The 13,300-nt window shown below is 28.3% G+C and overlaps 1 protein-coding gene across 1 annotated transcript in view; it reads right to left on the bottom strand.

The window, feature by feature from the left end:
• Positions 1 to 7,869: 7,869 nt before the first annotated feature.
• The window catches only part of LOC119676581 (protein mesh-like), a 27,082-nt gene continuing 21,651 nt past the window's right edge, over positions 7,870 to 13,300 (bottom strand). The window contains exons 5-7 of the mRNA XM_038087823.1: positions 12,022 to 12,031; positions 11,813 to 11,966; positions 7,870 to 8,378 (exon numbers count right to left, since the gene is read on the bottom strand). Of these exons, the coding sequence (XP_037943751.1) occupies positions 7,870 to 8,378; positions 11,813 to 11,966; positions 12,022 to 12,031 (673 nt within the window). The remainder of the gene's footprint in view (positions 8,379 to 11,812; positions 11,967 to 12,021; positions 12,032 to 13,300) is intronic.

Here is a 13,300-nt window from a genome sequence, read left to right as displayed (position 1 = left end):
GAATTCTACAGGATATATCATGTCTATTAAATGCAATATATAAAAATTTCACGGAAACACAGTTACCTCTTCAGGATTTTCTGAAACTGTACAGAAATGTTTTAAGACTCCGTCTTTATATGGAGAAATTTTTAGGTGTTTCAATATTGCATGAGATTTCATTTGAAGTGCTTTTGTACACCTACATGATGCAAATATTTTTTGCTAAAAACAAGACTTTATTTAGAATAGTATTTACTTTTCTTACTTTTTTCGTAATTTTGAGCTATTCATTTATTGTGAATATTATTTGTCAAAATATATCAGACAGGGAACTGCACATAGAGAATGTTTTACTGCGATTACAATTTGAAAAATCTAAATTTCTGGATAATAATTGGAAACTGAAACTGGTGAGCTTACAATAACTTATACAAAAATATTGATATTTTTTTAACTTTTACTATATTTACAGTTGGATATAATCTATATCGAACGAATCACATTTTATCCAAGATATTTAACATTATGGAACTACTTTCCGTTAGGAAAGCAATTATATCTGCAAATGTTAGCTGCCATCTTTTCAAACGTTTATTTGATGGCTAGCATGGGTTTGTCAGAGAATGAGAATATATATGATTTGATTACTATAAGGAAGAAAATATAAAAATTAATACCTGGCAAATTAAAATTTTGTACTTATAATAAAATTTTAATATCAAGTTTTTTATTAAAACTCTTGAAATTATTGTATGCAAAATAAAATCTCTAATTATCAGTTATTAATAGATTTTGTCGGCGTTGTATTTATAAGGTTTCAATATTGTATTATTTTCAATATTCCATTTGTATAGATTGTCAACACATCCTACAATAACATTAAAGAAGTTTAAAACTGGATCTGTATACAGAAGTTTTCGTTGTGATTATTCAATCATATTCAATCATTAATCATATCTAACCTTACACTAAAATTCAATCATAAAAATTTATTAATCTGTTATATTAGTAATGAGTAATGAATAAAGTAATAAGTATTATTTAGAGCTATATATTATAGTACATTTCATGCTCCATGTTTTGTGATTTATTTATCCCTCTAAAATATGCCCATTATTTTAAGTAATAAGGAAATATTTGAATAAAATAATAATATTATTAATAAATTATAATATATCAAAACGTATTTATAATATATCTTTCAGCGATTGAAGTTTAACCTCTGTTCTCCTTCGGTTCTTTCGGTAAAAAATAAATGGTGAAACATTTTAATCTACTGCTTTAATTTATTTAATTAGTGCTGTTTTCGATCATACTATTATTTAACGCACCTGAACGTACTTACATTATACTCAATCAAAACAACTTGATTAAATTGGTTATTTAAAAGTAAACTCTATGTTAGGGATTATTGAATTTATCGAATTAAATTTATCGGATTTGTGGCCTAAGCATCTAGTGCAATTCTCTTTAAATTCTTTTATTCTTTTTACTTTTATATGGTACATATTTTGAGAGAGAAATAGTGAATAAACACACTTGTTAACGAGCTACGACAACACACCTTATGGACCATATAGCATGTTCATCCTGGCCCAAAATGCATTCACCCTCCTCTTTTTCTTGGAAACCAACTGATTAAAATTAAATGCCTATAAATTAATATCGCTTGAGTCTAGATATTTCTGGGCAAAGGCACATGAACAATTATCCAGAACTTAAACTTAATTGTATGCCAAAGGAATAATAAAGGAATATACAATAACTTCCGTGTTAAATTCATGCTACCATATGCAAATCTGACATTTTAAATACGATTAGTCAATTTTGTGGCTCAAATAAACCTCTCGCTGACATAACTTATTTCGAAAGTGTTATCTGATACTAACTTGTAAAATTAATTTTTTTTCTTAAAATCTCTGCTAGAAATTATTAATATACACTGAAATATGGTGATCCCTATTCGTTTCAGACACCAATAATAGCACCCACCCGTGTACAGTGCCTGAAATGGTATTGTGGTTATTTTCGCTTTTCAGTACTTTGCTACCTGCATTACTGTTGATCACCTAAAGAGTCTTCTTGCTCACATTGGTCACTAGGATATATTCACACTGAAAAAACTGTATAAGTCTTGCGGCATAGATAAAAGATCATATCATGCACAGCGACAGCTTATGTCCCAGTTTTTTAAGTCATAAAGGATATTATTTAATCATACATATAACACAAGTCATTTACCATAAGCATAAAAATAAACAATTATCAATTATTACCCATCACACCATCCTATCTCATTGATTAACTTGGTGAGGAAATTGCATGAAAATGTCATACAAAGCAAACTGAAAACATTAATTGTTGAGAATAATATTTCGCTTAATTCGCAGTACTGTTTCAAAACCAAAAAGTTGACGACAGAAGCTTTGTACCAAACTTAAAGTGTGGAATATCCAACAAGGAATAACAGTTCATTGCTCGATCGCGAATTTAATGACACCCCTATTACAGCCTGCTGTCATGTCTTAGAGTTATGCAGCAGCTTCTTTACCTCTAAAACCCTTCAATCTGGATTTAGCTCCCACCAGGCATCAGAGCCTTTGAAAAAAGTGTTCTTCTTGATTATATCCATTAATAGACCAAATTTAGAGGCAAGCACCATCCAAATTCCTTTATAAACAACATTTCTAAAGTAACTTACATGAACAGAATTACATACTTACTCTCCCTTGTCAAAAAATATTCAACATCCGACTCTTGACTTCCTTCAAGGTTGATACTAGTCCTGAAATTCATAGCATAGTCCGACCGTGATCTTGTTTTCACCCCACCTCTTTAGTACTGCTTTTTTTTACTTTCTGGCTTATATGAATTTAAAATGCTGAATATTCAGTATATTAATTCGCAATTCTGTTCGTGATTACAAGAACTCTTTTTTACTACTGATCGACAACAACCAGTGATCATTTAACATTTAGTGTTAGAGAACATTGTAACAGTAATATCACATTAATCAAAAATAAAGAGAAATAAATTAATTTATATGTATTTTTTCCTATATAATTGCACAATTCCCAATGATATTTGTTTATTCATCACATTTAATTACTAAGCAACAACAATTAATATTAAACATTGAAGTCATAAAATATAAAGGTAATATAATTACCACAATTATGTGTTTCACTTTATTTCATAAATAGAAAAATTTTACTATTTTAGGCAAAAAAATTTTAGTATCTTCACAACTAGTTATGGTTACACTACTACAAATTCAATTAAAAATCCTACATCTAATATTGCAGATGATGGGATTCTGTCCTTTTATTTACGACAAAACTAAGCAGCGGTTTGTGAGATCACCAATACTTTGGATGTGCGTAAAGCTATATTTATGTGGTGTTGTCTTACCAGTAACAATTATTTCAAATGGAATTTGTTTAGTTTTTGGATGCTTTGCCTATTTTAAAACTGACGAAGTTTTCTTTAAAGTAGTGTTTTTACTATTTATATATTTTATCACCAAATGCTGTTTATTTAACATAGTTGCAGCTTACCATATTATATCAGACAATGAAGAGCTACGTGTATTTATGAACTTATTTTTGGAAGTATATCGGAATCATTTCAGTATTTTTAGAATGGATCCACATATCAATTGGTTTGCCTACATCGCATTAGTATTACGAGCTACCGTTTTTTTAAATATGTTCATATTTACTTGTTCTAGCTCTAAGATGTTTTTGTTGGAATTAATCACTTGTTCACCAACTATAGTGTTACCCTTCGTCAGTGCAGTTATATTAATGATATATAATGGAATTCTACAGGATGTATCATGTCTATTAAATGCAATATATAAAAATTTCACGAAAGCACAGTTACCTTTAAAGGATTTTCTTAAACTGTACAGAAATGTTTTAAGACTCCGTCCTTATATGGAGAAATTTTTAGGTGCTTCAATTTTGAATGAGATTTCATTTGAAGTGGCTTTGTACACCTACATTTTGCAAATATTTTTTGCTAAAAACGTTATTGTATTTAAAATTGTATTAACTGGTCTTACTTTTTTCGTAATTCTATGCTATTCGTTTATTGTTAATATTATTTGTGAAAATATATCAGACAGGGAATTGCACATAGAGAACGTTTTGCTACGATTACAATTTGAAAAATCGAACTTTCTGGATAATAATTGGAAACTGAAACTGGTGAACTTACAATAACCAATATAAAAAACTGGACTTTTATTTATTTTACTTTACTTTACTTTTACTATATTTACAGTTGGATATAATCTATATTGAGCGAATCACATTTTATCCAAAATACTTGACATTATGGAACCACTTTCCGTTAGGAAAGAATTCATATCTGCAAATGTTAGCTGCCATCTTTTCAAACGTTTATTTGGTGGCAAGTATGGGTTTGTCACAGAATAGGACTATATATGATTTGTTTGCTGCAAAGAATAAAGTATAAAAAATAAAACCACATCACATCTTATCCAATATTGTTAAAATTTTTTACTAAAAATTACAGTTTAATGTAATTGATATTAATCAGTGAAGTATGTATAAAAAATAAAATATCATCAATTGTCAATCACCAATGGTTCAGCGTTGTATCCATAGTGTGCAAGTTTTAACATTTCATTTGTTTTAGTATTTTAAGAATAATTTAAATTTTATATTCTTCTGGAAGAAATATTTTATCGTTCAACAATCAGTAACCAATGGAGAAATAATAAATAGAATTTTATATCGATGAGGAGATATAACTTAAATTATCAACTCACTTCCTAACAAATATATTTGTATTGTTATAATCTAGTTTAGAAATTCGAGCAATAAGATTATAGCGATACACCGTTGTTTTTTTTTAAATTATCGCTAACCTACAATTATGTAGGGAAATTAGAAGTATAAGGTGATTTCAAAGTATTATTGAAGTTCACTGAATGTTGATAAATTTGAAATCCACTTAACAAGTTGGGCTATACAAACATTTTAGCACCTCTTTTACCTTAAATGGTCATGACCTTTTAAATGGTCATGACTTTTAAATGGTTTTTTAAATAGTCATGACCTTAACTTCTAAAATAAATCGCCCATTTAAAAGAAATAATTGGCAACCCTTGATTTACGGCCTTGATTTGGATTTAATAAGGCACGGAAAACTATTTTCAAACGTCTTCAATCATCGGAATATTCTTTTCCGAAGACCGTTTCAACTATTATTGACATTTGTATGGATATTCGTACAATAACAAATTAAAAAGAAGCGTGTGTATTCATTGAACGCGGACTCCAAATCCAATTATTCAATGGAGTGAAATTCACATTAACAACATAATAATAGTAATAATAATAATAATAACAATCATACATATTCAATATAATCATCTAACCATAATTTTGTATTAATGTAATAAATAATTAATTATCACCTAAGAGAGGGAAATGTTTTTAATATATAGATCATAATGGCAGAGTATTAAAAACAACTCATATATGAGTTATTTTTTCCTAAATAAAATTAATTTTTAGCAGAGAACCTGACTATATTCTACATAATTAGAAGGCATCAACAATTAATATTAATCATTGAAGTCATTAAATACAAAGTGGATATAATTACTACAAGTACGAATTTATTTTATTTCAATATATATAAAAATTCTGGTAACATTGTAAAAATATTTTAGTATCTTCACAACTAGATATGGTTACACTACTACAAAGTCAATTGAAAATCTTACACTTTGGATTGCTGGTGATGGGGTATTGTCCATTTAGTTACGACGAAACAAAACAGCGATTTGTGAGATCACCTAAACTTTGGAAATATGTGAAAGTATGTCTATATGGTGTTGTCTTACCAGTAACAATCGTTTCAAGTGGAATCCTCTCCGGCTTTGTGTGCTATGCATATTTTAAAGCTGATCAGGTTTTTCCACAAGTAATGCTTATACTACTTTTATATATGCTTATCAAATACGGTTTATTCAATATATATACCGTTTACCATATAATATCAGATAACAATGAGATGCATATGTTTATGAATTTATTTTTGGAAGTATATCACAATCACTTCAGTTTATTTGGCATGGACCCACATATCAATTTGTTTGGCTACATCGCATTACTTTTCCGAACTATCGCTTTTATGTATATGCTCATCTTTTACTATTTTAATTCAATCGTGTTTCTTTTGGAATTAATCACTTGTCTACCAACGATAATATTACCCTTCCTCAGTGCATTTATATTGATGATATATAATGGAATTCTACAAGAAATGTCGGATCTATTAGATAACATGTATACTAACTACGCGGAAACAAATTTTCTTGTCAAGGATTTTCTTAAGCTCTATAAAAACGTTTTGAAACTTCGGCGTTACATAGAGAAGTTTTTAGCTGCTTCAATAATGCACGAACTATCATTTGAAGTGGTCTTGTATACCTACATGATGCAAGTGTTTTTTACTAAGTATTTCAAAATAGTTCAAATATTATATGTTTTCGTCACTTTTATCTTGCTTACGTGCTATTCGTTTATTGTTAATATTATTTGTCAAAGTATATCAGATAATGAGCTGCACATAGAAAATGTTTTGCTTCAGTTGCAATTTGAAAAATCAAAATATTGGAAGTTAAAAATGGTGAGCTTTTTTAACTAATATTAAAAAATTTGACATTATTTTTACTTTATTTATTTACAGTTTGATATGATCTATATTGAACGAATTACTTGTAGTGGACAATATCTTACCCTGTGGAACTTCTTTCCCTTAGGAAAGAATTTTTATCTTGAAATGTTGGCTTTAATTTTTTCAAATGTTTATTTAATGGCTAGTATGGGTTTGTCAGATAATCAGAATATATATGATTTGCTTTCAACGAATAAAAAAATTTAAAAAATAATACACGCCAAGTATGTAAAAATATTATACTATAATAAACTTCATTTATAGCTTTATATAATATGAATTTGTTATTAATATCTTTTATATTAAGAAATAAGGAATTGCAAACAAAAATGCTGAATGCTGAAAACTAAATACTGAAAAATGCTAGAGTATTTTTAATTTGACAAACTGTTCTTCTAAAAACAAATTAAAAAAGACAAGCTAGGCAAGCACTTGAGCATCCTAGACGATTTTAAATAATTGCAAGCTTAATCTTTACAAGAAATTGTCAATTGATAGGCAAATAATGAGCCACCTTAGCTCATGGCTATATTGCTCTTCACTAGGCTTCGAAAACTATACTTGAAGGCCTCCTTCCATCAAATACCAGAACACTATCTTTTCTGAAGACCATTTTCAATGCTTTTAAAACATACATAATGAGGATACATTGCTCTTTACAAGACTCCGAAAACTATACTTGAACGCCTACTTCCATCAAATACCAGAACACTATCTTTTCTGAAAACCATTTCCAATGCTACATATGAGATACATATGAGGATAAATCATAATATAAAGTTTAAATGTTGTCTTTAATGTCATATGATTTTAACGAAAGAACATACAATGATTTTAAACTCTTAACGACTATTATAACCTTGAAACAAGAGCTTATTAAAAAAATTTATATTGCAATATTTATATATAATATAAAACTTTATTAACCAAAATTTTTAATATTTAAACATATTGGTTTCATATACTTTACGGCATGATATAATCAAACCAATTTATTTAGAAAATTAATTTTTTCTGGTTTGATAATGAAAATAAATTGATTTATTGTGTAAGCCTTCTCCAACTGTGCTCGCATTTGATAAAGTTCTTGCACATCCGTAGAACTTCGAGTATCTAATTAAATTATATTAAATGTTATTTTAATTAATAGGATTATTTTTTGAAGATTAATTACTCTTTACCTTTGGCTAAATGTGTTGGTATGATATAAGCATTTTTCTGAGACTTAACTATAACCACATCAGTATTATTTAATTGTTTACCATCATGGAGAGAGCCCGATTCAATTTCTTGTGCACCACTGAAATCTTCCAAAGGTGGTTCGCCATTTGCTTCCAACAATGTGGATGCCAAAAGTTTTGCAGCTTCAATTGTATTATTTTGACTCGAGGTTAGCAGCGATGCAGGTTCTTCAACCATGAGAACTGCATCATTTGTTTGCTCTTGCTGATTGTCATCAGATGTTGATAATTGTTCTAATACCGATTTAGGTATTAATGAGGGTAGAAGAAATTTATTGTTTGTTTGCGGTCCAGTATATTGAAATGCTGTTTGTCCTGACGGTGGCGGCCCATAAGAATTAAAATTTTTGCTTTGTTGTATATTAGATTTCTTATGACTTAGTTGATTATTATTGAAGAAAGCTTCTGTATTGTGATGTTGTATATGAGTTTTATCACCTAAGTTTATAAACAAAGAATAAGAAGAAAAATGTGTTAATGTAGCAATTAAATTTATAATATATATAAATATATAAATATACAGGTGTCAGCAAAAAATTCAATTAATTAAATTAATATAAAAAATTAATTTTTGTTGTTGTAGTTCACTGCTATGCGAAAAACCTTTTGATAAAGAAAATATATAAAAACATATAAATAATATTAGATCTGAATTCAAGTTTAGGAAAAAAAACTCTACATATAAAAATTAATTCAGGCTTTTTTAGTTTCATACAATTGTATGAAATAAGATTAAGGTTTAAATCTATAGTTTATATAAGCTCGTTCCAATTTACAACGCGGCAAGTGCTTTAGTTAGTATCACTTAAAAAATTAAAAATTGGAAAAAAAAACAAATTGGAACTTGAGCATTGAAAGTTTGTGAAGCCTTGGCTACTAGTGAATGTCTAAGCATCCTAGACAGGCTCGAGTTCTAAGCCTGACACTTACAGTCCAAACAAATTATATACGAACTATAAACTAATTAAAAAGAAATTTGAATATTTTCTACGACCACTGATGATGAGTGCTTGACTATACTCGAAACATTGTTGTATGATCAACCAAATATCAATAAATTAAATAAAAGTTTTGTTGTTGTCTTTTTGTTTCTATTGGAACCGTTCTAGATTTTAAATAGTTTATTTTCGTTATAAGATGCATCAATTTTGACAAAAAGAAACTAACGATTGGAAGTAAAGTTGATTTAATAGCCCGCAATAGCACTAAACACTAAATTTAAAATATATTTTTGATTATAAAAAACAAAATTTTTAAAAATTAATAAGATAATTTACAATTAGAAAAAATATACCTTTGTGCTGGTTATTATAATGTAAGTGATTATAATATAAGAAAATCATCAGTAGCTCGTTTATGTAAAATTCTCACTTCGTTTTCTCGAACGATTTTCTCACTTATGACAATTACTCACTTGAAGCACGGTTGCCACTTATGGTACTTTAGTACCAAAATTGGTACTTTTTTTCGGTTTGGTACTCTGGTACTCATGTTCAAAAAATGGTACATTTTCGGCGACCCAACTTTATTTTGGATATTGTATTGTTTTATACTTTTTGTACATTTTATATAAATTGTATTTTCTTATAAAAAGACAATAGAAAAATTTTGGACCTTTTTTTACAGAAATGGTACCTTTTTAAACCAATTTTGGTACAGAAAAAAATTTTCAAGTGGCAACCGTGACTAGAAGTGTTTATGTAACTGTGGTGAATTGTTTTCTCACTTTTTTTCGTTCGAGTTTTTGTCACCTGTCAAATTGCTTGCGAGAAGTTTTGAATTTTGAATGAAAAAAAGTGAGTTAAAGTGAATAAATTTAAATTTTTGGTACAAGTGCTATTTGCAAGCACTAAGCAACCTTTTAAAATTGTTTTATTTTCGTTCAATTTTTTCAAAAAACGTTCCATTTTTTCAAAAAACGTTCCATTTTTTCAAAAAACGTTCCATTTTCATCAGTTTCTCTCATCACACCATAACGTTCTCGTGTGGTGAATTTTTCATGTTACATAAACAGCAAACTCGAAAGAAGTGAGAAAAAGCAAGTGAGAACTTTTCGAAAGAAATCGTTCGAGTTAAACTCGAACGATTTACATAAACGAGCTACTGATCTCAAGTATTCATATATTTTATTTGACTACTATTATTTGATTTAGATTCAAAAATCAAAAAGCCATTTGGAAATCAAATGAGTTTCTTTGCACATAATCTCATTATACTTTACTAAACTTTTTTAAAATTTCCAAATCATTAGGATTCTTGGAATTATCCAAAATCGAAACATTAAGGAAGCACTTAATGTTTTTGATGCCAAACCAAAAATGTATTAATAGTAAAGCAAAAATTAAAAATGTCTATACAACTGATATACAGGATATAGTAGTTCCACTATAATTTTTCTCCGAATTCATGAAATCTAGTTATGAAGAACACACACATTTCTTCATCAAAAGGTATGAATATATCGCAATTCGTTATTGAGTCAATTTGACTCAGTAAAAGCTCATTTTAATTGGATTCCGTGCAATTAGTTGGAATAATATTTTTTCTTTTGAAGGTAAGTGATGTGAATTATATTACATTAAGACCGAAAAGTTTTCGGAAATTCTCATTTAAAATTCGCGCGCTGTATATTTTTCGATATTTTAAGTTTATGTAGTTTGGCAGCACTGTCCTTAATTACTATGCCAAAAATGAGCGCGATCTGTCAGACAGTTCGTTTACGGCAGCTGTTGAAACCAGTTCACCTCAGTAGTGCGTTGCGAAAAAAACAATGGAAAAAAATATTGAACAAAGAGTTTGCATCAAATTTTGTGTTTCGAACGAAATTTCGTGTGCAGAATCGTTGCGAATGCTACAAAAGGCTTATGGGGAATCAGTTTTATCGAAAACTCAAGTTTATGAGTGGTACAAAGCCTTCCAGGACGGTCGTACGACCGTCGAAGACATTTCGCAACGCACTACTGAGGTGAACTGGTTTCAACAGCTGCCGTAAACGAACTGTCTGACAGATCGAGCTCATTTTTGGCATAGTAATTAAGGACAGTGCTGCCAAACTACATAAACTTAAAATATCGAAAAATATACAGCGCGCGAATTTTAAATGAGAATTTCCGAAAACTTTTCAGTCTTAATGTATATGTTACATATTTCAAATAATTTTATGATTAAAATAAAGTAGAATATTCAGTGATTTTCTTCGTTCTTTTTTTGCAATTGTGAATTAACAGGTCTAATACCTAAATCTGATTTGCACCCAAATAAAAGAGGTCGACTATTAGAATTAAAGAACTTATCAATAAATCTCCATTTAAAATTTTCTTAAAGAATAGCACGAATTTTTAAATAGTTTAAAAGTAATAATTATTTCACGAATACTTTAGTTTGGTGAAAGAACATCAGTATAATAAATATATATATATATATATATATAATGACAATATTAATATTCTTAAAAACGATCTGCCAATTTGTGTACACAAACTTTGATCAATAACATTTTAGTAAATTATTTTTGCAAAATCAAAATTCTGTTTTATATAAATAATTAATAGCTTTCAATCATTTTGTAACGTAATTTATTTTTTATTTGTTTTTTTTTTTATACAAAATTAATTAATCATCATCATTGTTAGCGTAAAAATATCCGAAGAACATATTCACATTGCAAATCCATTAATAAATGTTTTTCACTCAATTATTTCATAAATTCAATATTTAAGCATAAATATAAAAACACAAATAAATGCTCTATTATTTCATAAAATTATTAAATTATTAATTAATTAATTACATAATTTTGTTGTTGTAGTTCACCACTTTTCGAAACCTCTCTATAAAATTATATCTATTTTTAATAAAATTCTTTTAATTACCAAAATTCGGTGTTGGATAGGGTGGTAAATAACCTTTGGTTTGTAATCTACGAGGATATCGCCCACTGTTTACATTAGAAATTGTGCCAGCATTCACAATTAAAAAGAGTTGGTATAGAAAGGAAACCGAAATTAAGACTTTCATATTAAACGCCTACAAAATAAATTTTTATAGAAATATTGTAAAATAAATTCAATAATTTGATTACCATTTTCAAACTGAAAATTTATGTATTTTTCTTTAATATTTTATTACAATACACTTTATTATGTTATGTATTATTATTTTATGTATTTTAAACCACAAGCGTTGCTAATTGTTAGATGTGAACACGTATCGATCGAAAAGATAACAAAATTATACTAAACCAAAACGTTTAACATCAAGATAATTTATAAATTATTTTGTAAAATTTGTTTATTAAAAACATTTTTTCAACACATTCATATGAAGAGGAAATCATAAATATGCCTAGACTAAATTTGTACAAAAACTTCAATAAAAAAAAATTATTTTTGTAAAACATAAGTTAAATACTGAAATACAAATGAAACTGTCAAACGACCCTGGCATCCATTCAAAGGAAACATCTTAACAGCAGCCAAAAACAACCGCAACATGAAGACGAGCTCAGCACTGCAATCATCAACGTCAACAGCACTTCATAGTTCGACATTTGTCCAACGTTCATTGATCTCCTCTATGAGACCCAAACTGTTACCAAATCAAAAAGATACATTAAAGTTATAATTACTTGTAAGTTTATACATTAAAAATAATTGAAACAATTTTGGGCACTGAATGCGCTAAAAAGCGGCAAGATACGCCGCCTGTGAGACCTCCCGTTGCTCCTATTTCTTTTGATAATTGTTGTTATTTTTGGTGGCTGAAGTATCTCTCAAACTTAAGTACGCACTTCGTTAAAAAGCACCGAAATTTAAGTTGCTTTATACAGTTTTTTTCCTACTGATTAATTTGAACCGTTGATGAATATTTAGTGTTGAATATTTAGTGATGTACAATCATTTGTTTGAGTGTACGGTCAAATTGTTTTAAATTAAGCAAGAAGACAAGATAATAATGACACCAAGAAAGGCATCCAAAAAAAAAACCAAGCAAAAACGAAGATGGTAATAATTTGGGTCTTGTGTCTTAAAAACGGTTAATAATTTTATGCGCATGCAGTTCAAAAGTTTCAACTGCGATAAACGACCTCAAGTAAAAGTGCGAGTACTTCTTGAGGTTAGTGGTATTGAGACTTTTTGTTAATAAATATTGAGTTGTTTAACAATTGCTATTGATTCAACCTTGCTCGAAATATTGAAAAATATACAAACAAAAATTTATATAATAGAATATATTTAATTTATTTAATTTGATTTTTATTAGCATTTTATTTTGTACTTTATCATATTTAAGTCGTATTACAATTTTTAAAATTCAGGAGAGTAGCAAATACTTCGAAAACTTCTGTTCCGTTAGTTGAT

This window comes from Teleopsis dalmanni, chromosome 2 (assembly GCF_002237135.1).
Source record: "Teleopsis dalmanni isolate 2A chromosome 2, ASM223713v2, whole genome shotgun sequence".
Lineage (NCBI taxonomy): Eukaryota > Metazoa > Arthropoda > Insecta > Diptera > Diopsidae > Teleopsis > Teleopsis dalmanni.
Note: the sequence above shows the minus strand (reverse complement) of the source record. Positions and strands in the feature narration are given on the sequence as shown.